The 27,722-nt window shown below is 44.6% G+C and overlaps 1 protein-coding gene across 1 annotated transcript in view; it reads right to left on the bottom strand.

The window, feature by feature from the left end:
* LOC119450192 (Down syndrome cell adhesion molecule) overlaps positions 1 to 27,722 on the bottom strand; it is a 370,685-nt gene that overhangs the window by 21,254 nt on the left and 321,709 nt on the right. The window contains exons 17-23 of the mRNA XM_037713569.2: positions 24,979 to 25,146; positions 23,170 to 23,240; positions 22,096 to 22,333; positions 18,167 to 18,265; positions 13,599 to 13,784; positions 10,093 to 10,392; positions 6,570 to 6,740 (exon numbers count right to left, since the gene is read on the bottom strand). Of these exons, the coding sequence (XP_037569497.2) occupies positions 6,570 to 6,740; positions 10,093 to 10,392; positions 13,599 to 13,784; positions 18,167 to 18,265; positions 22,096 to 22,333; positions 23,170 to 23,240; positions 24,979 to 25,146 (1,233 nt within the window). The remainder of the gene's footprint in view (positions 1 to 6,569; positions 6,741 to 10,092; positions 10,393 to 13,598; positions 13,785 to 18,166; positions 18,266 to 22,095; positions 22,334 to 23,169; positions 23,241 to 24,978; positions 25,147 to 27,722) is intronic.

Raw genomic sequence — 27,722 nt, 5'->3', positions numbered from 1 at the left:
TTAATAGCCTGAGATGTAACAGATGTGGCCATTTGATCTGCTCGAACATTACCCTCAATGCCTCTATGACCCGGCACCCAGCATATAATTATATGCCGGTTTGATATATACGCTCTGCATAGGATGGAATAGAGCTCAGTCAGTAAAGGATTTTTGTGTTTGCAGAGTGACATCAGGGCTTTCACGACGCTTAGGGAGTCTGTAAATATAATTGCTTTTTGAAGTTTTGATTTCCTTATATGGTTCACGGCCGACAATAGTGCATGGGCCTCAGCCGTAAAGATACTCGTTTCCGGGTGCAGTACACCGGACTCCGAGAAGGATGGGCCGATGGCTGCATATGACACGCCGGTATGTGACCTAGAAGCGTCTGTGTAAAACTCTGCGCATGAGTACTTGGATTGAAGCTCTAGGAAGTGCATTTTAATGTGTGCCTCTGGTGCGTTTTTCGTAACCTCTACAAATGATGTATCGCAATCTATGAGTTGCCACTGCCACGGTGGTAACAGTTTTGCTGGAGCCATAAGACAATGTTTAAGAACAGGAACACCCATTTCCTCACTGAGGTTCCTCACGCGCAAAGAGAAGGGCTTTCTCGCTGCCGGTCGATTATGGAAGAGTGTGGTAGCGGTCATGTCATTTATAGTTGAATAAGAAGGATGTTCAGTGTTCGCGCGTCTGCTCAGAAAATACGTGAAACTGCTATATGAACGCTGCAGATGGAGTGACCACTGATTCGACTCTACATAGAGGCTCTGGATAGGACTTGTTCGGAAAGCACCGGTCGCGAGGCGGATTCCCAGATGGTGAACGGGGTCTAGTATTTTTAATGCACTTGGCGTTGCGGAATTATACACTATAGCTCCGTAATCGAGACGTGAGCGGACAAGACTTTTATAGAGGTTAAGCAGACACTTTCGATCACTACCCCAAGTCGTACGTGACAGAAGCTTTAAAAGGTTCATTGTCTTCAGGCATTTTGCCCTCAGATACTTAATATGAGGAATAAATGTAAGCTTGGAATCTAAAATAATGCCTAGAAACTTATGCTCGCTGCTCACAGAGAGCGCATCTCCTTTGATTTCTATACTGGGGACAGGCGTTATGCCTCTCTTGTTTGTAAAGAGTACGCAAGTGCTCTTCTGGGCGTTTACTTTAAAACCATTCTCATCTGCCCATTTGGACAATCTGTTTATTCCCAGCTGCGCTTGTCGTTCGCAGATGGCAATATTGCATGACTTAAAGGCTATCTGCACATCGTCGACATAAACAGAATAAAACATAGTGCGTGGGATGACTGTGTGCAGGGAACTCATTTTTACAATAAATAGTGTGCAACTAAGCACGCCCCCTTGTGGCACACCGGTCTCTTGGGTGAATGACTTCGAAAAAGCGTTACCCACTCTTACGCGGAATGTGCGATTAGATAGGTAACTTTCGATTGTATTTAACATGTTGCCACGGACACCCATCGCGGAAAGATCTCTGAGAATGCCGTAGCGCCATGTCGTGTCATAAGCTTTCTCTAGGTCGAGGAACACTGAAATACAGAACTGCTTATGTATAAAAGCGTCTCTAATATAAGACTCAATGCGAACAAGGTGGTCTGTTGTGGACATACCTTCCCTGAAACCACATTGGAAGGGGTCTAGTAATTTGTTATTTTCAAGGAAACAAATTAAGCGCCTGTTGATCATTTTTTCAAATAGTTTGCACAGACAGCTTGTTAGCGCTATTGGCCTGTAGCTGCTGGCTAGGGACGGGTCTTTGCCTTGTTTAAGCACGGGGATGACTGTGGCCTCCTTCCACGAGGGCGGGATATACCCAGCCGCCCACATGGCATTGAAAAGAGACAGGAGTGTTTTCAGCGCTTCAGCATGCAGGTGCTTAATCATTTCATACATGACACGATCGCCGCCTGGCGCCGAGTTGTTGCAGCAAGTAAGAGAAGCTTTAAGTTCAACTAGGCTGAATGGGCAGTTGTAATCTTCATTTTGTGAACATTTTCGATCAAGGGGCTTTCGCTCTGCGTGTTCTTTGAACCTGAGAAATGCTTGTGTGTAGTGGGACGCACTGGATACATGTTCGAAGTGTTCGCCCAGACAACCTGCCTGGTCTTCCAGGCTCTCACCTTGTGTACTGACTAACGGTAAAGGGTGTACCTCCCGGCATTTTAATTTATTTACTCGATTCCACACTTTTGTCTCATCCGTGTAAGAATTTATACTGGAGATGTACTTCTCCCAACTCTCCCTTTTAGCACGTCGACGTGTTCTTCTACCCTGGGACTTTATTTGTTTGAAACTAATCAAATTTTCAGCAGTTGGGGAGTCGCGAAGTCGTCCCCAAGCTTTGTTTTGATTTTTCCGTGCTTGTTTACATTCTTCATTCCACCACGGGATGCGACGTTTATTCGTAAGTCCGTTAGTTTGAAGGATGCATTTCGTGGCAGCGTCAATTATTAAGCCTGTTATATACGCCACAGCGTCTTCTATATTAAAGGAGGCAATATCATCCGTGCTTAAATATGTAAGTTCTCGGAAATGTTCCCAGTTAGCTGTCTCCACCTTCCATCGGGGAATGTGTGCCGAGCATCCATCTTGTTTTGTTAAGTTTAACATGATTGGGAAGTGGTCGCTCCCAAAAGGGTTTTTGATAACGGACCACTCCAGGTACGGGATTAGCGTACACGACACGATACTTAAATCTATGGAGGAGTATGTATTATGCGCCACGCTGTAGTACGTTGGCTCTTTCTTATTCAGTATACATGCTCGTGAGGAAAACAGAAAGTTTTCAATCAGGCGACCTCTCGCATCGCAACGAGAGTCTCCCCACAAGGTGTTATGTGCATTTAAATCTCCGACAACTATGTATGGAGCAGGAAGTTCATCTATGTAATTTTGAAATTCCGTTTTATTAAGTGAATAGCTGGGAGGGATGTATATTGAACTAATAGTGATTAGCTTGTCAAACAACACCCCTCGGACAGCAACTGCCTCTAGGGGCGTATGAAGTTTTAATTCCCGGCAGGCAACACCTCTGTCTACTATGATAGCCACACCACCGGATGACACAACAGTGTCATCGCGGTCTTTGCGAAAAATAGCGTATTGTGTGAGAAAATTTGTTTGTGTACATTTCAGGTGCGTTTCTTGAACACACAGCACCTTAGGGTTAAACCTGTGTAGGATGTCTTTAACGTCATCGAGGTTGTGAATGAGTCCTCTGACGTTCCACTGTATTATTTGTGTATTCATCGTGGGAATGTTTTTTGTGCTGTGTGTTTAAGAGAGCAGTTACTTCACAGAGCCCTTGTCGGGCCCTGTGATGCGGGCTTTTTCTTGTTTGGAGCGATCGCGAGATTCACGGCGCTCCTTAGGCGCTGATGGCGCCGTCTGGCTTGTTGTTGTGTCCATGGCCTCTTGCGAGGCGCTGGGCACGCGCTCTTGCGAGCGGTTTGTTTTACGTGCGGGCCTCGTCTCGATGGACGAGATCCCTGAGGCCACCAGCCCGGAGGTCGATGGCCCCTTGTTCTGAGGTGGCGGAGCAGCGCTAGCTGCAGCCGCTGAGGGGGCGGATGGCGTCGCTGGCAGCTCACCGCGTGTGAGCCGGACAGCCGCCGGAAACCGTTGTGTCGCTGCCCCCTGACGCGCCACATCGGCAAAGGTGTTCTTGGGCAGGTATGATACCCGCCTACGTGCCTCCTTGAATGATATGTTCTCCTTTACTTTGATTGATACTATTTCTTTTTCTCTTTTCCAGGTGGGGCACGACCGCGAGTATGCGGCGTGCTCCCCAGCACAGTTCACACAGTGGAGAGAGTTTTCACATGATTCAGCGAGATGTTCGTTCGCACTGCATTTTGCACAAGTCTGACGGCCTCGGCAGTTCTGTGAACTGTGGCCAAATCTTTGGCATTTGAAGCAACGGAGAGGGTTAGGGATGTACGGCCTTACTCGGATTTTAATGTAACCTGCCTCGATGGTTTCTGGCAGCACACTGGAACCGAATGTGAGTATTAGGTGCTTAGTGTCAATTTCTTTACCATCACGCCTCATTCTGATTCGTTTTACGTTGATCACATTTTGTTCTTTCCATTCTTCCAGAAGTTCAGACTCGCTCAGCTCCATGAGATCCTCATCGGAAATCACACCGCGGATGGTGTTCATGGTGCGGTGTGGGGTCACTGAAACTGGTATGTCCCCGAGAGACACTAGATTACAAAGTTTTTCATATTGCTTTTTGTCATGTAGTTCCAAGAGAAGGTCGCCACTCGCAAGTCTGGTTGCCTTATAGCCTCGGCCAATTGTCTGAGTTAGACTTTTGGAAACGAGGAAGGGCGAGATCATTCTCGTTGTCTTTCCTGGTTTTTCACAGTGTATTACCTGATACCGGGGGAAATTCTCAGTGTTGCGACCAAAAAATTTAAATATTTCTTCGGTGCGCCCTCGTTTCTGAGGGCGATCAGAGAGCTTGGGAAAGGAGCTATCCATGAAAAATTTTCAGTTTTCGGTAGTAACGCCAGCCGCCCACCGTGGAGCCCAACACGGGGACGCCACAGGTCTTATAAAAACAAGTCCTGCGGACGCCAGCTGTACGTCACCACTATAACCGAATATGAAATAACCTAGGTAGGCTACTCACACAGGGTTAACCCTCGCTGCCAAGAAGGTCGGAAGTAATATGGAAGAGAGTAGACGACAGAAAAGATGAAAAGGCGAGAGAGAAAGACGAAGATTGGAGAGAGAGACAGGAAAAGGCAACTACCGATTTCCCCCGGGTGGGTCAGTCCGGGGGTGCCGTCTACGTGAAGCCGAGGCCAAAGGGGTGTGTTGCCTCCGCCGAGGGGCCGTAAAGGTCCAAACACCCGGCATTGGCTCAACCCCCAGGATCCCCTTTTCCCCGGACACGGCTAAGCCGCGCACGGTTAGACGCGGGAGGTTCCAAACCTCGTGTGCTCGGGTACGTGGTGGCGCAACTCACCAAACGCCTGCTGACGCAGACGCCCCTGCGGGGCCGACGATAAGTACATCGCCAAACCAGCGATCACATGATACATTTCCCGGTTGCTAGACCTTAAACAAATAAAGGCGCAAAGCATGCGCAATCAAAAACAGTAGTTGCTGCCATACAGGGGCTCTGGAGGTATATCTGACGTGTGGGGGCGATATGGGGGGCTCATATCACATCATGTAGTTAGTTCTCCTCTATCTCTGTCTCAATATATATATAGCGGTCGGAACAGCTCTGAGTGTGGGGGCATGCCCCCCCTGGTTTAGAACCTGTGGGGGCGACTACCACCACTGCCCCAGTGGCTCTGGAGCCCCTGCCACAGTAGCAGCTTTCCTGCAATACTTGCCCGCCCATCTCACATGGAAATGCCAGCGCACACTGATTTGCTATTCTGGTACTACCCGCAAATTCCTCTCGGGTCACTGCACGCCGCATTCACAGTTATCGCCACTAACCCTACTAAGATAAGCATCTTCACCTATCAGTTTGCTTCACAGCATGTAGGGAATGGAACTTAGTGGAAGTGTACTACACGCCTTTAATAGGCCCTAAACCACTGGTGCAGGCGGCGCGAAGTGAGCATAACAGTTCACTCTGGTGGCATTGTAGGCATCATACTCCATTGTTGCTCACTAACTTGATTTTGTTTTCGTTTCGCGTCACAGTCTTGAAACCATACGCCATAGGAAAATGACAACATGCGTCTCGGGTTGTTCGGGCTCCAATAGCTCGACGAGCATTGGCCATTTGTGCCGCAACAATTCCTGCTACGTGGGCACGTCAAAACTTCTCAAAATGCCCTGCTTGAAAAAGCTGCTGACCCAGGCCGAATTTGATGAGCGCAGATGTAAGCTTGCCAAAACTGCAACAAGGACAACGCGCATTTCAGGCCACTCGAGCCCCACCAGCCCGGCGTGCATCAGCGCATCGTGCTGCAACGATTCGCTCTATACTTTGTTTTCTGTAGTAGATGTCAACTACAGCTGAGTCTGTGAAATTTTTTAATGACCTCGGATTATACATTTGCCTAGCTAGTACGTTTTTTCTTGTGTCCTTTTCCAAAATGTATGGTTGATGTTCTACTGCATCATTAATTGACGTGACAACTTTGCAAGTGAAGAAGAATTTGTCTTGGTACAGGGATTGAAGCCGGTACCTCTGCATTTTCCTTCACTGGGCAGTTGCTCCACCAGCTTACCAAGATGCTTGCAGTAGGCATCGTGACGTTCAATTAACCAGCAACTCAAAGCGTGGGAGCATTTGTTGGGAAAAATAATTCTAAGGAAGATGCACAAAAGCGAATGAAAGTAGAAAAAAATATTTTTTTTCAACAATGAAGCTTCCTTTCCGAGAAATCAGTATGGGGGTTCTTGGGGGCACATCTCCTGATAGTATTTTGGAGCCATCTATGGTGGTATGTCTCTGATACGCTAAAATGCCATAAACTCCTTCTATTTCTCAGCCCATGACTGATCCCTGAAACAGCCACCTGTTCGAAACTGGTTACTGTTACAGTTCCCAGTGAGTGCATGCAGAAGGGAGCTTGCAGTTACCAATGAAGTGGTTAGGTGCTGCCTGTCTTCGTCTCCGTGGTATGATGAACGCCAGTACAGCCACAATGAGTACAATGACAGCCAAGATACACAAGAGTGGCACCATGATGCTCACGCTCTTGTAAAACGCCGGCTTCCGTCCCTCCAGGCTGTTCAAGGGAGGAATGCTAGCTGCAGAAAATAAGAGCAGTAAGACTACATCAGGCCTGAAATCAAATGAAGAGCATGTGAAAGTGTGACGAGACACTCTGCACTTCAGGAATCTCCTTCCCGAGCATGTACTAAAAAGGATACAGCAAACTTCCGTTAGTTCCACTTTGGTTACTTCGATCCTGACCAAAGGTCTCGGCAGGCGGCCACGCATTTCTAAGGGCCGAAACTTTCATTATTTCGATCATAAAATTCGCCTTAGCCGGATAATTTGAACTTGACCAGCCAGCAGGTTCAAGCCAGCGTACTTGCTGGCTTGCCAGCCTGACCCCTATGGTGACCCCAATAGCGATGCCTTTAGTGGCAACGTCCGTCTCGGCGGAGCTTAAGGAACAGTGAATGAACACGTCAACTCCCGTCAAAAATGCCTATTTTCGAACTGCGAAGTGAATCGGCGGTGTGTTTTGGCATTCTTTTCTGCATCTTGTTTAAGTCGATCCACTGGATAATTCAATCAATTCCATTGGTCCTGTCAAGGTCAAAGGGAAGTCGAGTGTATAAGATCCGTTAATACTTGTCTTGTCCAAATTTTTTTTTTTTTCGCCTCACAAATGAGCCATTTTCAGATTCACTGAATTGTGCACGAGTGATAAGCTGGTTCTGAGCAACTTGACTTCAGGTGACAACTGGGACTGAAGATAAAAGTGGTGCACTAATTCATTTTTGATCTACACTGAATTGTGCTGTCATAGGTAAAGTAAGTGCAGTTTTTTTTTTCCTTCACATATTGAATTGCCAATTACATTTAACCACAGCATAATTGCCTGGCGCAGACAATACAGCACACTACTATTCTACAACCGAGGTAATAATTTGGCACTAGATTTCAATATAGAGCTCCTCTAATTTTACTCACAAAACTGCTGTGACAGCAGTTACATTCTGCCAATGTAAAAAACCTTAGTGAAACTGACAAATGGTGAAAAAACTGGAGATAAAGCAATGTTGAGCATGTAAACAAATAATACTGCGGTAAATTAGCATGAAAAATACGGAGCGGGAAAGTTCAATTTTATGTGTAAATTAACAAGCAGCACATGAGGGTTGTTCATACATAGGGTTGTTCGTTTCTGATTTTTACACACCGAACATGTTTCAGGAGAATCGGGTTAGACCCGATTTCTCACCAAATTCCAAAACCACGTAGTACCAACCTTTTCTTTCTTTATTATTATTTTATAATTTTTTTAAACACCGCACGAAATTCGCGGGGTGCACACACACTGCCTACCCTGCCTTGGGACAACGAAGTTAGATCATGTTGGCTTAAGTTAACTCCAGTGATATATTGTTCAATTCACAAGCTGCGTGCAGCACTGTGGACGCTACACAGATCTCAACCAACCACTCCATGAGCGCGCCTAACACTGAGTTAGTAACTGACTGACATTGTTGCATTGACATTGTTGTGCATAGCTAATGTGGAAGCTGTGAGGTCGAGAGAACTTTCTCTTAGCTGAGATACGTTCAAAGATCGGACAGTTCTCGGATGGAGACCGACATGATGCGCATGCAGTTTATAATGTACGTTAACAAAGATGTGTAAAAAAATTGATGACCAGCTTTTTGTGAATAAAATGTTTCATTTCCTTGAAGTTATCAATGCTCTTTAATGTCATTATACTTATTAATTTCCAAACAAACACCAAACTTCGGAATATTTACTAGAAAACCTTGATATCCCCCCGATTACTAGTTTGAAACAGATCTCTAGTTTTAAACACATTAGCGCTAAGGAGCTTGTGATACCCTCCGACCAAGAAGAAAGAAAGAAAAAAAAAAGGAATGTGATGTTTTACTTAGTTCATTTGCAAATTTAATCCGTAAAAGCCCGAATTTCGAAATGGTTCCACAAAAAACCTGATTTCCGCACAATTCTCAGCTTGAAAGATGGCACCATATTTTCACCCCCCCCCACGAACTTGAAAAAAATATAAAACCCGAAAACGAACAACCCTAGGTATACATTACATAACACAACAAAATGTCACTAAAGGCAGCGCAAATTAAGGGTGTGGCATTACGTGAAGGACATTCACCAGTAGATGTGAGGTGGTCGCTAGCCAAGTAGCCCTAATATTCCATATTTCTTGTTCTTTTTTATTTTTTTGAAATTGGCAAACAAAATAAGTCTTTTTCATGAGTGCTAAGAGTGCTTGCCCAAATCTCCTGGGGAAGGTGAACACTATGCTTACCTTACATAAAGCTCGAGCAACTGCAATAACTACAGGTGACATTGCAAATGGGAAATGCAAATACAGCAATCAACACGCTCACTCAGGTGGAAAACAAACATGTGATTAATTTACTATGTTGCCACGTTATATTATTTTCTTGTATCTGTTGATAGTAAAAATAGTAAAAATCATTCACTGGCCGAGCCAATCATGTTTGCCGGTACCAGAAGCCTGTCTTGCCATGCCACTGTGCCCGAGTTCTAGCATGACTGCTTTCCTCCACCATTACAAGGTTACCACCTCCAATAAAACAGGTTTTCTCCACTACATTTGCTCTCTTAAACCCAAGCTGATGGTAACGGCTTTCTGATGCACACATAACCACAGAAAAAAAAAAGAAAGCTGATCACCGATTCCTTTTGTAAATACTAAATAGCAACTCCCGGGCTTCCTTAGAAAAAGAGCTACAAGAGAATGAGTCTGTGATAATAAGATCCTATTCAACTTTCATCATTTCTCAATGCTCCATTATTTACTCAAACAGCACCCTGCATAAGTTTACTGGAATCAAGACATTATATCTATGTTGATGCACTCGCATACCGGCACGTCAATGCACATTAATGTTCAAGTTATCATCCATTTTCTACAGTTAAATCCAACCTGAAGGGAGCTTACAGATGTGTTCACCTTAGTAGAAATTCAGCTTAACATTAATTAAACAAAGACAAAACAAAGACCCTAACCTGTTCAGCTAAGCGCATTTGGCATTACAGAGCTCACCTAAAGCAGAGTCTATTGTAATTGATAGCGCATGCCCATCCTGGATCCTTTATTTCTGTGCTGTGCCCGTCACAAGTGCATCGCTATGTAAGTACAAAGCTCAGAACTGTTCACAACAACCATCTACATGACCGTGAGCAATTTTGAGAACTGTACACTGCCTTAACTGACATAACTGCCTTAACCTAACTGACCCTAGAAGGGTCGTCATCCACTGATGCAGGCAGAACAGTTCAGAAAGCAGCATCCGGATCTCATAGTTGTTAATAATAATGTGCATTCGTGAGCTGCAACAGTTGCTGTTAACTGTTCTGAGCTCTGTCTCACCTACTTCGCCCGATTGTCTACGTTACCTCCAGTTCTGGTGAAAGTGCTGAAGGTATAGTCGTGTTCTGTTGTTCCCGCTTCGCTGTGGCTTGCTAAACGTAGAATGTACCACTTCCCGGCCACCAGGTCAGGCACCACAAGCACTTTTTGTTCAGCTGGGATCGAGTCAGACACAAGCACCCAGTCCTCCTCGCTCACGTCCTGCACCCGGTACTGCACTGTGAAAGACAGGATGGGGCAGCCCGCCGCACTCCAGCTGCTCAGGTGCACTGTTAGTGTTGCACCGTTCACGCTGAGCACGGCATCACGCTTGGGTGCCACTGGTGCTGCAAGTGCAATCAAATAATAAAAACGAATGAAGATAGAATGCGTATGTTGAAGTGTGGTGGATGCCACAGAAAACAACAATATGTCAACATATGCAAGCGCACCCTGGCACTGGCTTACGGTTTAGCTAACAGAACACCAGCATCAAAATAGAAAGGTAATATACTGCCACCTGTAAGTAGTGGGTTGAGGGCAAGAGTGGGTCGAGCCCAAGAGAAGAAGGAAGACCGCGCGCTCCTTCTCTGCTCGAGCCAGCTCCGACGGTCGCGTCTTCCAAGAGCCAGCTGCTCTACGTTTATTAAACCTTCAGGACTACTTCTCGCGGCTTGTGACAATACTATCTAACTTAATTCCTAGTTCAGCTATAGGTGCAGAAAGTCCTTTTTATATGCTCTATTGCATGCTGGCCAGTTATAAACGGGGTTTGGCATGAATCTGCATGATGTTTTAAGGAAAGCTAGTGATTGGCGCTGCCAGCAAGCGTTTAATGCTTAAAAAGTATTTTGTGTAAGCAAGCACTGCGATTAGTTTAATTTATTCACTGCAACAAGTATAGTAGTCCACACTAGAATGCCCTCTATGCCACATGATCAACAGTGGTTGAAAAAGAGATGTCTCTGGAGCCAACACTTCGACAAAGGGCCTTGTCTTCATCTTGACTCTGACGTAGACACCATAGTTCAGCAAGATAAGCAGATACTCACGCATACTCACTCACCAAAATTTTCGCAGATTATGTAATAGCTCACACTCATGTGCACTCACGCTCATCAGCCCTCACTCATGTTCCAACTCAGGCTCACCAACCCACACTCCTGTTCATGGTCACTTCCATTCACACTTATCGGCCACTCATGCTCATACTGACGCCAACTCCCCGCTCACCAGCACTCACTCAGATATACATGCTCACGTCCGCTCACACTCGCATACTGTCACCCACGTTTATACTATGTCCACTCAAAATCACAGTCACTGACTTTCATTCATACTCACGTTGACTGGCACTCACTCCCATTGGTACTCACGTCCACTCACACCCTTCATAACTTACTAACACTCTATCTCATGCCTGTGACGTGAGTGTGCAGCAAGTGGGAGAAAGCGTACTCGTGAGTGAAAATGCCGACCTATGCGTAGACAAGGCCTCTCGTCAACGAAACGATGGCTTCAGGAACATTGCTTGTTCAACCACTGTTGATCACGTCGAGTCTCAGGCTTTCTGTCTGCATCTGTCTTGTTCCAATCTCTATGCCATACGTTCCTCGGCAAACGCAGACCTTGAACCTTTGAAATTCACGCACTGAGCACGAATAAGAAGATTGACTAAGAATTACTGTTGGGCTAGCTTGCTGTGCGTAATGTAAACATAGTGCCAGAAACAGTGCACAGAATTTCCAGTCAGCACACTGTCTCTAGCCATCCTTTTTTTCATGCTTCTGTCTCCTGAACATGAATTCAAATCCACAAACAGGAATTCAACTGCGCTTGTCCCGCCACAAACATCCCATTTCGGATTGGTTTACCATAAAAAAAACTGCAAGATAGTTTCACTTGAGAGCTTCTGGTTATCACTGCGACATAATATGGCATTCTGAGATGATAAATGCTTGAGAAATCACTGTGGTCTTGCTATAAAGATTACTGCTCATATTATCAAAATCAGCGGTGAGAAGATGCTGGTTAAAAAGGCCACCACCAGTACAATGCCATCTTTGGCACAAGCAAACAGCAGTCAAATAACAGCAACTTTCTAGAACAAGAAGCCATAAGTGAGAATAAATACTACAGTTAAACCTTGTCATAACAAAATCTCATCCTACATGAAATTATCGTTCGATATTCATTATAGGCATACATTTGTCAAATGCTGTTATTGGCAAGGAAGATTTTCGATTTAGTTCGTTATATTCGATAATTTGTCCTATCCGAGTTCATTACATCAAGTTTGACCGCACTACGCAATGATGCTCCCTCTATACTCGAATATTTTTGTTTCTTTTCTGATTCTCTTTTATTTGAAAGCGAGAATTGAAAAATCAAGGAAAACATAAGCTAAAATATTGTAGTAGGACGAGAATCCTCTCCCTCTGCAAGCAAAGAGGATGAGTGTATTTATCGCTATTGATGACTGTTAGAAGGCACAAATTGACAACACAATTGTGTTCGCATGTCATTTCACGCCGATAGCACATCCAGCTTTGCTGCACTGTGCAATACCCTATACTACAATATTTTAACTTCTGTTTTCTTTTCTCACTTTCAAATATAGAGGAACCATAAGAGAAATGAAAATATTGCAGTATAGGGGGAGCATCATTGTGCAGTCCGGTCAGACCGGATGTGTGTGCCAGTCAATGGTGATGACTGGATGGCGCACACTATACTTTCAGTTATGCTTCGGCTATGTGCTCCTTTATTTGCATTTCATTTCATGTCAGGGCGAGTGGGCATCTTTCATCTGCATGTTTTTTCTGTTGTACTCTTGAGTTTTATAGAGAGCTGCAATGGCTATGGCGGCCAATGAGCATTCTGCAGCTGAGCGCGAGATCATCGGTTCAATAACTGGCTGTGACACCCACATCTCAGAGAAGTTGAAATGCAAAAATGCTCATGCATCATGCCTCAGGTGCATGTTAAAGCACCTCTGGAGGCCAAAATTATTACAGACTCTTTTCTTTAGCACCTCTCATTGCCTGTGAGCTACTTTGAGACATTAAACCTGGCAAAATTGTCAGGCCGACATTTCCCACACTAGGATGACATTTAATTCTCTCACAGTTTCTCTCTCTCTCTCTAGACTTCACAATGTAAGCAATTTTTAATTATCTTTAGCATGGTTTGGTTGCGTGTGACATAAGCAGATGATAGTACATCCATAAAAAGTTCAGCAGATGTTGCCATCGCCCAGTGTGTGGTCTGTCCAGACTTCTACATGTTGGCTTGCCATTAGTCAACTGGAGCACCTTATGTTGTAGCAGTCTGCACTAAATGGCATGGGAGGAAGGTTGTGCAAGACCTGGTAATACACAATATTTCTTCATTAGCAGATCATCGGGACCCAGCCCTTTTTGCTTAGTGTCCCAGCATCAGGACCCTAAATAGGGCCAAAATTTGTCATTTGCAACAATGCAGTGCTGAATGAAACAGATCTATAAACTTATAAAAAAAAAAGAGAGAAGTAAGAAGCAGAGTGCCAACTTACGTCCTCCCTGAGTCTTTGCTGACATCACTTCACTGGGGTCACTCTTGCCCATCTTGTTAAATGATGCCACATAAAACTGATAAGTTGTTCCGCACAGAAGATCTTGAAAGGTGTATGTTGTTTGGTGAGCAGAAACCTGATGCTCCTCCCATGCGCCGTGTTGGAACTTGATGTAGATGTAGTAGCCTATGACACAAAGATCACAGATCAGAGTTAATCCACAGTGACATGTAGTTCAAAAAGCTGGCTTTGTGAGTTTTGTGCACATATTTTAGTCACCCTTTAAGATGAATACTGTGAAGCAGACTACTCTGAGAATCTGAATGACTTAAGGAGCTCTCATTTATCTTTTGAAAGATATGAAAAAAAAAAGGAGCAGTGTGTGCGACTCCCTTCAAACATGTACAGTGTAGACCGCTTATAACGTAAGTCGCCGGAGTCGCGAATATCTGCACTATAAGCGGTACTGCACTATAAACAAAACAAACATTTTCAAGCCCTGCACGTATGCAAAACATGTAGACCAAGCATGTAGACACGCTTTGTACTATCATGCGCACATCGCGATTACGTTTTCACCAGAGAGCTGGCGAAAACATAATCGCAATGTAGCTGGTGCTCTTCAAGTTCGACAGCTTTGCATCGAGTCAAAACGAAACAACTGCTTGCCGCAACCGCTGCGGAAAAAACCGTGACCGCTATCAATGTGATTATGAACAGCGACTTTGCGGTACTGAAGGCACGCGCCCGACGCACGCACCAAATCTGGTTATATTAACAACCATTCGCTGCAACAACTGCAGTCGAAACTGCGGTCGCTATCTGTGCGATCATCGATTGCGACTACGCAGTTTTTTTAGGCACGCGGCCGACGCACGTACCGAGTAAAAATGAAACTACTGTTCGCAGCAACTGCTGCGGAGAAAACTGCGGCCGCTATCGACGCAATCGCGGATGACGACTATGCAGTTACGAAAGCCCGCGGCCAACGCAGTGTTATGCGCAGCAGTAAACGCAAGATTACAGGCTTTAAAGACACAAATAAGCTCGAAGCGTTCCGGCCTTGCATCATTCACGTACGAGTTCAACTGATGGCTGTGGCGATGCGGACTCTGTCGCTTCGTTTCGGTTGGACGCTAGCGCCATTCTTGCTCTTTTGCGTCACGCATTTGCGGCGCTCCTCGCTCACTGAGCTCCGAAAATCGTCCGAATTAACTGATGTGCGGCCAAATAAGTCCGAATTAACGATAGTTTGATTGCATTGAATAATATATGCATACGCTGGCCGGGAGCACGCACCTCGTTGAGAAGCGTGCTCACTGCCGCCCTTGTCGGCGAGATTTTTCCGCGGAAGCCGCATTATAACCAGTATTTCGTCTCACGCGGCTGCACTGTAAGCGGTATGCGGATACATGGAGTGCTATGGGAAAATTAACGGGAGTCTGAAAAGACCGTACTATATCGGTCCTGCACTATAAGTGGTTACGTTATAAGTGGTCTATACTGTACTTGTAGTATAATGAATACTCGACAACGCAGCAATTAAGAACCTTCAGTGGCACCAATTGCATGATGCAAAAAAATAAGACATTCTTGGTAAGATACTGTCCAGCATTTAACAGTGCATAACACACTGCTAATGCCGCTACATGGCAGCTCCACTATCATTATGGCACCAGACAACAAGTTTCTGTAGTTGTGAAAGGACATGCATTCCATTCATACAAAATTGTGTTCTGGTTCCATTGTGGCCAGCATTATTATTGACATAAAAAAAAGGTTGTGCTACAAATATTTTGTTTCTGACTTTAGACAGAAGTGAAGACTCCAAGAATGTTAAAACAAGCATTTGGAGATAAGAGTGACTCGTAGAATATACTCAAAGCTTTACTGCAAAGCTATTAAGGGGAGTTCAAAAAAAAATGTTTCAAGCAGTGATGAGGAAGGCTGGCAACGGTGAAAGCCAACAGCAGTTTGGTTGGTATTAAACGTCAATCAGAGAACAGCTAGCAATGCAGCCTGCGTCAGATCCCCGAAGCAGCTGTATGAAAGGGGATCGGTGAGAGCTATCACTTGGAAAAGCCAGGAACACAGCCATATCAGGCTGTTGGAACGCACAACCAGAGGCCTGTGTTGGTAGACCCCGGCTCAACATGTAGGAAAATGCGTCGGATATACTACTGGAGGGTATAGAAGTAGTATGCTTGGATATAATGAAGCACTTGAAAAGGCTCAAGTATAGTAAATTGAACTGCACTGGATATATTAGTGAACCATTTGAAGTATTTGGTAGAACTTGGGCAGTGGTAAAACAGACCCCTAGCACTTCCGAAGGGTCTGAGAAGTCTCTTAAACAGTTTCGCTGTTTTTGATGCAAGCGGTGCCAAAATTGGCATACATTTCTGTGAATTCTGAAGGTAAAGGTTTTTTTTTTACAGGGGAGCTGTGCATGTCCACCATTCTATAGATTTTTCTATGTCCATGCCTCAGAACTCCTGTGCCCTCTATGTGGAGGAAAAGCAAACCAGAAAGGCATGTGCTGACACCTGGCATAGCAAGGGGAAAGCTAAGAAACCACCCAATACTACATAACTCCGCCCTCTATGAGGAGGCGGAGCAAACCAGTAAGGCATGTGCTGACACCAGGCATAGCAAGAGGAAAACTACGAAATTGGCGGCAAGAGAGAACAAAGATCGTGCCCGTGAGGTGGTGGGCTTTCATCTTCAGGAAGATGGGCGCCGCAAAGTGGAGAATGCAGCGAAGCGTTGCAGGTACCACGCCAGTGAATTGGACGAGAACCAGCTGCGTATGCGAAATTTCAGAAGGACTTTCTGGACAGAGATTTCGAGTTCAATTGTGCGGTGTGCAACAGATTGTGGTTCGAGAATGATTTGATGGTGATTGGTTACGTTCGAGATGTTGTGAAACGTGAATGTGATGCAGTTTTGCCAGCTACCCCAGCTCCTCACTTAGCCAGCTGCTCGGTTTGGCTGCGTCGAGGGAACGCTAATGGCCGTGTCGCGCATCGATCATTTGGTGTGACAGGTGGTTGCAAAAAATCCACCTGCTGCATTTCCACGCCTGCACAAAGAACCGAATAGGCAGTTAGTATGTAGCATGTGCTGGTATGGGGGGGGCCGTGTGTAGTGCATACTGTCGAAGAACAGCTCCGCTGGTAGCCCACATTCACAGAGTGGAATGGCTGTGATTTTTTATCAATCATCGCCAGTGGAGGTATAAAATTGGTGCTTGTGAGTCATACTAAACGGCTTAAGTCCTTTAAGAAAGACCAGAATGTCTGTGACAGAGCAGGAGGTTCCAGACGCCTTTCAACCAGGATCAGCAATGTAATTGTGTAGCAAAGTGGAGAATGCGGCGAAGCGTCGCAGGTACCACGCCAGTGAATTGGACGAGAACCAGCTGCGTATGCGAAATTTCAGAAGGACTTTCTGGACAGAGATTTCGAGTTCAATTGTGCGGTGTGCAACAGATTGTGGTTCGAGAATGATTTGACGGTGATTGGTTACGTTCGAGATGTTGTGAAACGTGAATGTGATGCAGTTTTGCCAGCTACCCCAGCTCCTCACTTAGCCAGCTGCTGGGTTTGGCTGCGTCGAGGGAACGCTAATGGCCGTGTCGCGCATCGATCATTTGGTGTGACAGGTGGTTGCAAAAAATCCACCTGCTGCATTTCCACGCCTGCACAAAGAACCGAATAGGCAGTTAGTATGTAGCATGTGCTGGTATGGGGGGGCCGTGTGTAGTGCATACTGTCGAAGAACAGCTCCGCTGGTAGCCCACATTCACAGAGTGGAATGGCTGTGATTTTTTATCAATCATCGCCAGTGGAGGTATAAAATTGGTGCTTGTGAGTCATAATAAACGGCTTAAGTCCTTTAAGAAAGACCAGAATGTCTGTGACAGTGCAGGAGGTTCCAGATAGATGCCTTTCAACCAGGATCAGCAATGTAATTGTGTAGCATAAAAATATCCATTACATTTGCTCTTCAGCAATGAAGTAATTGTGTAAAAGCTGTGCTGCTGCATGGAGCACACCAGGAAATTTCACTTCATGACCTCAAGACCGTTGTATAACAACCAAATTCTCACTGAATTCCTACTAATCGCATGTTCCTTTTTTTATAAAAAAGTTCCTTCCATATATAGGCAACTGTTCACTACATCTCTCGCTTATGTCATTCAGTAAGTTTTATATATTTTTTTGGTTGCCAAAAATAAAAGTGAAACTCAAGGGCAAAAGGCTATGATGTCAGATGAGCCTATCAAAATATGACACACAATGTACTGATAAAAGTTATGAAAAATGACTGCCATATGGGTCCACGAGCATAAAATCCTTACTGTCTCCAGTGGATCTACACGGCAGACGACTGCTGTGAAGCTGATAAAGATGGCTAACTTAAGTGTGTTTTTAAAAATAAATTGACTTCAAGAACTTATGGATCGAACCCCATATATACATCAAAGGCATTAGCAGCTGCACAAAAAGGGAAGCACAATAAAGGTTCATGAGTAAAATAAGGAAGAAATGCTCATTAAAGCATACCCATTATGGTTGGTTCATCATTTGTGTTTGAGTTCCACTGCAACTGGATCGAAGAAGAACTGGTGCTGAAGACACTCAGTGATGGTGGAGGCGGTGGATCTAGAGTGCAGGGAAAACAGTCACAAGGTGGCATCAAGCAAATCTTTGAATTTAACAGGAAACAATATTCAAGGCTTATATATGGGTTCAGCGCTTTCAATCTAGGTTGAAAGAAACAAAAAGGACAACATTTTTTTTTTTTACAGAACTGGGTTTTAACAGAAAAGAGTCAGTGAAAGCAAATTTATAAAAGAGTGCTCTGCGCACAGCTGTAAATCTACATGCGCTCTCATGCAAGGAGCCTGGCAAGGTCAAGGTGACGCGTCAGCCTGCTGCCCAAGTAATCTTTACATTTTTTTTTCTTATTTGCATCCACTTTGCCTGCTGCTGAAACAAAAACGAGAAACGGGTAGGAGGAGTTGGAGGCAGTATGCAGAGGGAGTCCTGGTCTAGGTCCCTGCAGATTTCGAATTGTGGCCACTGTGGAGGATGAATAGTGCAAGTTCACCGAAGGCTTGTATCTATGCAGTCCATCGCCACAAAAATGTTTTATTCTTCTACGTAGTCCTTTGCAAGTACATCAGTGCTTAGTTGGCTACGTTCCATGCGCTTTGCAGATGATCCTATGTAACCCCTGTTTTCGTTACCATCACATACACGAAGTGGCCCTCTCTCGGACCACTTTCCGGACCTAAGGCGAATTCTGAAGGTGCATTGTTTCTGTCGAAACCACGCCGTCCAAGTGCAATCTCCTGTGTCATAAAATGTGGCCGATAGAAAAAGAAAACAAGCTGAAGCGCAACGTGATCATTGTGCATGCGAGACATCTGAGGCCTGAAGCACATGCTTCCAGATATTACAGAAAGCAGATAAAATGCAACACTTTAGTGTTACTGAAGCAGAGAGAGGGAGAAAGAGACTATGTTTTAGAGCGCAGCTCTTAGGCACCCGTTCCTATGTCAAACGTCGGCGTAATCGAATGAACGACTGCAGCAGATGAAAGAGCGAACGCGGAGCGCAGCGGGGGATGAAAAACGCGGCGAGAGCAAAGAGAACACGAGGAGGATAGTGGAGGGGGAGGGTATGGCGAAAGCATGAGAAGAAAAGAGAAATGCCGTGCAAGACACGCACTGCTGCGACGATGGCTACGAGATGGCGCCAGAGTAGCGCGCGTCGTCTGAGAAGTTTGTCTGCAGCAACTGCTGTCAATTGCACGCACGCGCTGCTTCTTATGATCTCCTGATTAGCGACGCAGTTGTGCCACACTTTGCTCCATTTGCAGCGCGCCGCACAAGACAGATTGTCCGCGCCAGCCAATATATTGCAAAATTAAAAATTGGAGGACGCTTAAGCTTCGCGATAGCGCTATAGGGCCCCGTTCGCATCGCATTTTTCTTTCAGTGGAAGCGCTTCACTGCAACACAGAACGTGGGAAAGCCAGCTTACAAAGACCAAGCTTACACCAATCCCCTTAAGGTCGGTTTCACTTTTGAACAGAAATGCATTGCTGGAAAGACGTTTTTCCAGGGGCAATATAAGTGGTCTTATAATAAAATGTGAAGGCTCTAGCACTTCTTTTTATTATTTTATTAACTGTTTGCTATTGCTCCGACGCGCGTGCGTGTCCAAAACGAATTAGCAGGCTTAGCCCCAAATTCGACCTGCCTAGGGCGGGAGTGCCATCTGGATATCATTTTCGCAAGTAAACTACCCGAACGCGCGACTGTAGGCCTGGTAGAAATGCTGGAAAAGGGTTTCTGTTTGAGTTTCCTCGTAGCAGAATTAGGTTTTCTCGTACATTCAAATTACAATCCGACGTCGATTGGTAAACAATCCGACGGCGAATCGGACGCCGAATGGTAAAGTCGTACTTTACCATTTTTCTGATGGATTTCATGTGAGAAATTCAATTTTTGTTCACCAAAACCTTGCACCACGTGGAGGGCCTGCCGGGTCAGGGTGGTTGGGGATGATTATTGCTGCCACGGACGCCAACATCGCACGCCGACGCCGGATTTTGTGCGACATGGGGCCCCTAACGCTGTCGCGTTAAAGCATGTATAGAGCTGCCCTCAAAATTTCGCAGTAGGGAGTATCTTAATTGTCAGTGATTTTTTTTTTCTTTCCCTGGACACTTCTGGCAAGGACCAATGAGGATGAAAGCAATTGCAATATGTAAGACAGATGCTACAAAAGCAGGATAAATTTTTCTTAGAACATGGTCTGGCAGTATATCTAAAATTTTAATGGGTGTTTTGTTATATAAAAAGAAGGGTTCCCTCTTAATACTGACAACTTTTAAACTCGCCCCCAATGACACAACACCTTGCCGCCCCAGGCCACTGCTACTATATAGCTATGTTTATTTCTGTGCCTTCCTCAAACTCATGCATTCGGGCAGCATGACCCTGCATCGTCTGCTTCAACATTTTTGGTGAATTCCAGAGGTCTATCGACAACACAGTGTTTTTGATTCAAGCGCAAGAACTTCTTTTCCGGTGGTACATTCCAAGTGGGTTTGTTCACTCCACCAGTCACTTTGGATCAACTTGCGTTTCAGAGGACTGCTTTCTCTTGCTTCATCACTAAGGAAAGAATTCAGCCAAAACTTAAAAGGAGTACTGCCATGATATTCTCGACACTTCATTTTTTTGTGTTAAGTGAGGGTTCAAGAAAAATTCCTGAAAAAATACTGGCAGGCCTCGTAGTACCCAAATAATTTTATATAATAGCTTTCCAACAGCCAATTTCAGTTTCATTTCCTAGGTTACCTACTGTATCGTGAAGTCATGATGCAGAAAATGGTCACGTGGGACACGACATTGCAAGGTGTTGACACTCACTACGGCCTACTCAGTCACCTCCTACATTGCTGCTCATTGTGGGGGCCGATGTAGCAGCATAGCAGACAATCGAGCTAGCCGGAGTGAGTGTCAAAATGTCTCTATCTCTTGCTCCCATGTGACCACCTTCTACGTCATGGCACAGTAGAAGTGAAACCGAAACGAAACTGTCGCTTCTACATGCTGAGAGACACCATGTGATTTTGGTGCGGAGTGTAAACACCAGTGCACAACGCTATGCTTTTTTGCACAAAAGCTGTGTTTGCCACCAACATGGAGCTCAATCTCAGCAGAAGAATTAATGAATGAGCTGTACAAGCAAGTGTACAAATGCAGCAACTAAACATTTTAGCAATCCTAATGATTTCATCAGAAATATAACTTCAGTGTAAATTAAATGCTATCTGCCGAGTAACAAATCATGCTGTGATCTAGCATGGAATAGTATTTTGTTACCCTATGGCAGATATGGGTTTGTGGAATCCCCTATAACTTACGTACTTTATAATCAGTCACAGGCCGTTCATTCCAAAATATGTTCGGAATTTTTAAAATAAGGAAGCAGAATATAGAGATGAGGGTCCCAAACTGAGACATTGCACTGGAACCTCTGGCTTATTATCAATACCATAATTCAACTACAATTTTAGTACAGCAGATGAACTTGGAAAAGGCACAATCCACTGGTTAATATGGCAGCATTCGTATTAACTGAAAAGAATGTTCTTGGCATATTGCAGCTTCCTGTAAGGATGAAAAATAAATTTGATGAGTTTGCCGAAAGCAAATGTTGCATCAACCTACATATTCAGGAAAGATGCCAGTCCTGTAAAACAGCTCAATAATACTTCCTCACCAGAAATAAGCGGAACGTTCTAACAAACTCATAAATAGAAGCAACACTTCTGCTAGAAAGAAATCACTGTGCACATGCTAATTATAATGTATAGTGCCTGTGCAAACAAACATTTGCCACAAAGCCCAGTTTTGTGAGCCCATGCAGCACAATAAGCATTTAGGTGAAGCACCAACAATAGGCCTACTTACCATTCTCAAAGGTCTCAAGATGGATTTCCTCGCATGGCGGACCAGTCCCTTTTTCGTTGAATGCTTGCACCAGCACCGCGTACTTTGTCGAGCGTTGCAGTGACGTGAGCAGAGCCTCCTCTTTCACACTCCCTGTTGTGTCGACAGTCTTGTAGATGTAGGTATCCGAGGACCCATGTTTCTTGTAGCCCACATAGTACCCTTTGAGCAGGCCATTTTGGTACTCCTTTTTTGGAGGCTGCAACGTAAATATGTTACAGGTTCTTCACTTTTCACTGCTACCACCCCGAAATCTGGTCACACTAAATGGTTTTCATACCAACAAGCACAGTGGCGCTCTCAATGTCTCATATCATGTTCAAAGCTGATGCAAGGAAGACGGAACGCTAGACAAATTGGAGGACTGGAAAAGGCAAAGCTAATGAAACATTTTTCACATGATAATGGCCCCGAGTGTTCCTCCATATCATCAAAATGTTAGGAATTTTGCTGTCAGGAGCATACATATTTCTTTGCCCCGAACGAGTACCACTGCTGCAACAATTAAAAGCAAACTACAGTGCACACGCCAAGCTCAACAAAAGTCACCACATAAATACATTAAGAGTATGACGAGGTTGGCAACGACCCTACGAGTTGGCAGGACAATGCAGCGTGATGCACAGTTTCAATAGACGATGACCAAAAGCACTCACCGAGCGTTGGCAATGCTGCTAGGAGGATGCTAGTCTCCTTCTTTACAAGAGATATAAAATGGGTTACCAGGGCGTGCTTGAAGGAAACCACTAAAGATTTCTGACTTACAGTGGAATGAATCATTTTGATTGCTATGCTGATTTTCTTGACAAAAGACTCTATCAAGATGGACAAGGACAAATGACTATACAGCTGCCAGTCACCTGCCCTTATCTTTCTTTGTGCAGTGAACAGAACAGTGTCTTTAGCCTGTTTGAAGCTTTCTTGAAAATGCTAGTACATAAGTGAAAATTCAAGTTTGTTGCTACTACTAAAGCTATGCCCTGGTACAATACACTATTAGCACTCTGCAAAAAAGAATTGCACTTCTGATATTACCTGCCATGTCACCTTGAGAGTAGTTGAGGAAACTGGGGTTGCTTGGACGTTTAGTGGAGGGCCTTCAGGTGCTGTAAAGAACAAAAGAGTGACACCTTTATAATTAATGGATTATCATAATTAAAGGTAAATAATGTGTAGTTTTGCAAAGCATAAATGCAAGAATTGTTCACACATGTAACTGGATTTCATAAAAATTAAATTCGGGGATTTTGTGGGCGCTACCCACAATCTCATTGCGGTAGTGGGGGAATAACTTTACTCACGTGGGGTTCCTTACTGTGCACCTAAATCTATGCGCATGGGCGTTTTTGTATTACGCCTCCTTTGAAATGCAGCTGGGATGGATCCCACAACCTTGAGGTTGCGCCAAGCCACTAAGCTACCGCAGCTCAGCTGAGTTTCTCCTTCGTTTTTTTTTTTTTTTTTTTTTTTTTAGTATCATGACAACACCACAAAAAGCAAGCCATCGTAGTCAAGGAGCATAATTCAAAAGCTTATGGCTATCATCCCACTCTAGCAGCTGTTAAATTTTTTTTTTTTTAAATTTAGGACTGCAGGGTTGTTTAAGTGAGCACAGAATGAGCCATAATATCTCAAGAAGCATGCGAAGGTCACTGCAACGAACACAAGATCAAAACAAAAGTGTTTTAGCCAAGTAGCGAAACTGTGGCATAGACAAAAAACGAAAGCCCCACGGAAACGTGCACGATACAGCAGCGCATACAGTAACGAGCTGAAGTTTTTGCTCAGGAGAGAACAGCTGACAAATTCCAAAGAAATCTAGATTTTTCTGGGAACTTATCGCAACTAGAAGGACAGTCGTGTTGTCGTTCGAATGAAGTCCTTATTGCCACTTCAACAACAACAACGAAACACACACACACACCTCATAATGGGCCACAAGAAAACCGTTCCCTTAAAATCCCCTGTATGCGGGTCAAATGTGCTCCGTGAAAGCGGCTGGAAATTAAGACATTCTTGTTTCCGTAAGACGCGCTTCACGGTCGCTTTCCTGGCCGTGAGCACAGAGCTTTGCAACACTACAGTTGGTCATAACGCTGCCGATTTGCAGTCAATGTCGACAAATAGTTACCCCTTTTCTTTCCCTGCTGAAGTGGTAGTCTCAGAAAGCAATTTCACAAAAGCAACAAATCCAGAACTACGTTTGCACTGCACGCGCCAAACCTATCACTCAAAAGCGATACTGCCAAATGCCAAACACTGCAGAACGCCTGCCATGTTTAAAAATCAAATTGGATTTGAATGGATTTGATTGTGTCGGATTCCGGTGGCCGGTTGAGGTGACAATGGCGATTGACCTTTTGAATAGGCGGTATCCAAAACCAATGCCTTCCAAAACCCAACGTCTATGGCGTATTTTCGGCTTCTGCAACCGCCGCATGCAACCAGCAAAGGCAGAGCCTTCAAGGCCTGCATCCGTTTATCCAGAGGACGCCGCCACTAGGACGTGGATTTCCAAATTCCTGGAACTCCGGTGCCAAAAGCGGTGTCCAAAATCCGCGCCCCAGCGACAGCCCCCTCTGGGTAAAAAATACAGATCTAGAAGGTCATGCTTTTGCTGGCTGCTTGCGAATGAAGGGATTGCAGGAGCCGCAAACACGCCCTGAACGTTAAGTTTTGGACGCTACCGATCACATCAATCACCTTCCTATATAGTCAACCTGAACTCCGTGCTTACTACCAAATGCTCCTATATTAACTTCAAATTATCAAAAACTAAAAGCTGAGAAATTTAAAAGAAATTATATGTATTTAAGATATATTGAAATTCCCATTGCGGCTTACCTTCTTCGTCAGTCGTCACCTGTACTTCTTGACTGTAGTCACCAGAACCCAAAGAATTTTCAGCTTGAATTCGAATTATGTATGCCGTAGTAGGACGCAGCTCTCTCAGCGTGAGTGTTGTAACGGTTCCTTGCACCTTGTTCTCACGAATCTCACCGCTCCATTTCACTGAAATGAAAAACATCCATTGGTAGAAGACTTACGGCTCCGCTTGATTGCTCATTTGTACCTCTTTTCACGAAATACCATTAGCTGAAATATGTAAATCGGCAGACTTAAAGTGGCCACAAAGTCGAACAAGACAAGTGAAGGCAAGGTTCGATAAAATTGTTATATACGTTATCCTTTCCGACAAAAAAATAATTTACTAGCAATGGTCACCATTTCTCAAACTGGCAGTGTAAAGTCGAATGCATGTTTTTTCTGAGCTATGACCACCAGGTATGTAAATAAGATTAATTAAGGTTCTCAAAATTTTGCATGTTCACTTGAGAGGGGGAAAAAGAGCAGGAAAATCGCAGCAGCTACAATAGTTTTGCTAATGAAACATATATGTTGCGGATTGACGCATGGAAATATTTTTTATGCTTGTCCGCCTCTCTGGTAAACTGCTAACGCCTTGCCCTATGTTCTTCAAAATACCTTTCCCTTAAACATCGCAGCAGCTACAATAGTTTTGCTAATTAAACATGTGTTGTGCATTGACGCATGGAAATATTTTTTATGCTTGTCCGCCTCTCTGGTAAACTGCTAACGCCTTGCGCTATGTTCTTCAAAATACCTTTCCCTTTCTTATCACTTAAGTACGACAGTAAAGCGAGGCACGTACATGCTCTATGCCGGTGTACATAAAAAAAAAATCCTTTAGGAAATGAGATTATTGCAGTCATGCCCTAGACAGGCACTACCTATTATGTACTCGTATGACTTCCAGTGCACTGGAAGTCATACTTCCAGTGCACTTGTATCATGGTACTTGTACCACTTGTACCATGTACCATGTACCAACACTTGTACCATGGTACAAGTGTTGCACAGCCGTCATTGCATTGCTAGCACCTTCCACACCATGCACGTGCACAATAGAAAAATATACCACCATTTTGATTTCATAAGTTTTAACGTAAAGATGCAGCACATGTGCTCATTCTCTTCATTATTTTCGCACTGAATAATTGGTTTGATATGAAATGCAATTCATAATGAAGGCTCGAAATGATTGACCTACTCGCTCTGACTATATCGGTCTTTAATTACTTCGATTCTGTGTAGTGTGTAGGTGATGGCAGTCTCGACTACATTAGACTTTCTTTTTTTTTTTTTTTTTTTTTTTTTCAGTTGTTAATGTGTAAGCGATCGTACTTCAGCCTGCCAGTGGGGAGGGTCTAAGGGCATACTCTGACGACGCATTTCTGACATGGAGCATTTGCCGATACATTCGCCACAGCCAAGTTCACAGTTCACTTCGCCGATAAAACGCAGCAATCGTTTCAAGATGGCCCTCCAGGTATCGCTAACCACCCGTTCATGCAATCCGGTTATCTTGAAGCCCTGTACATTCTCCTCGGACACGTATGTGCTCGATATCGTAGGTGACTGAGGTTTACATCTAACGCGGCGGTTACCGTCCCACCAAGAAGACGGCATTCCCAGTTTCACCCGCAAAGCTTCCATTAAACAGGCTATCCCCTGGAAAACGAAGGTAAATATTCAAGCTGATTTCTCTTGGCCCGCCGCTGTGGTTCGAGGTCTGGGTTCGACTCCCAGCCGCTACACCCACATTCGGATGGATGTGCAATGCAATAAACCTAATGTGCCATGATTTGAGCGCATGTGAAAGAACTTCAGGTGGTAAAAACTATTCGCGAGCTCGGCACTACGCGGTCAGTCAATGTTTATAAAGCTGGCTTCTCCTTTGAAAACACCTTATTGCAGAGAAGCCAGATTTACGGTACGCGCACCACAGTTTCTTCACCTTTTGATGAATCTGCGCGACTGTGCATCTGCGCCCAACTAAGAACGACCGGCTTGTCTATATCCATTCAAATCCGACAGCAGCATCTCCGTGTCAGTTCGCTGTAAGCAAATGTGTTGCGTTGTGTTCAGCATGTCCTCCCCGCTTGCATGGTGTTATATTGTGTACGGTGAAAACAAGGGTAATGCGGGAGATGGCGATTCAAGGCGATGAGTAACACGAGAACAAGGTGAGAGCAGGAGCCAACGTTTCGACAAGTGGACTTGTCTTCTTCAGTGGACTTGTCGAAACGTTGGCTCCTGCTCTCACCTTGTTCTCGTGTTACTCATTGTGTACGGTGTATTATATCGTGCATGGTGTTGTGTTGGAATTCTCTCATTGCGCCAGCGCCGAGGTGTAGTATTACATTACGCATGCTCTCATAGTGTGGACGAGAGTCTGCATCTACCGCAGTGCTCCTGTAACCGATATGAGCTTCGTGATATCCCCGAGGGGAGGCGTTGACGCACAGCGCGTATTTATGCATTTTCTGCCTGAACTCAGTTGGTTGTGGTCGGTGCGGTTGCCATGCTGGCGTTGTTGATAAACAAAAGTTCAGTTCATTAGCTTGACAAGAGGCATGGTGGTTTATTTGTAAATATGCGGTATATTAAGCCGCCATCAGACCTTTGGAAATAAGTATACTTCAGCAACATTGAGGCGTCGTCAAAACCATACTTAGCCACATATTTCGCATTCACATAATCTTGTTCATAAACCGAATCCTCCT

This window comes from Dermacentor silvarum, chromosome 4 (genome assembly GCF_013339745.2).
Source record: "Dermacentor silvarum isolate Dsil-2018 chromosome 4, BIME_Dsil_1.4, whole genome shotgun sequence".
Taxonomy (NCBI): domain Eukaryota; kingdom Metazoa; phylum Arthropoda; class Arachnida; order Ixodida; family Ixodidae; genus Dermacentor; species Dermacentor silvarum.
This window is presented reverse-complemented; position numbering and strand designations above follow the sequence as displayed.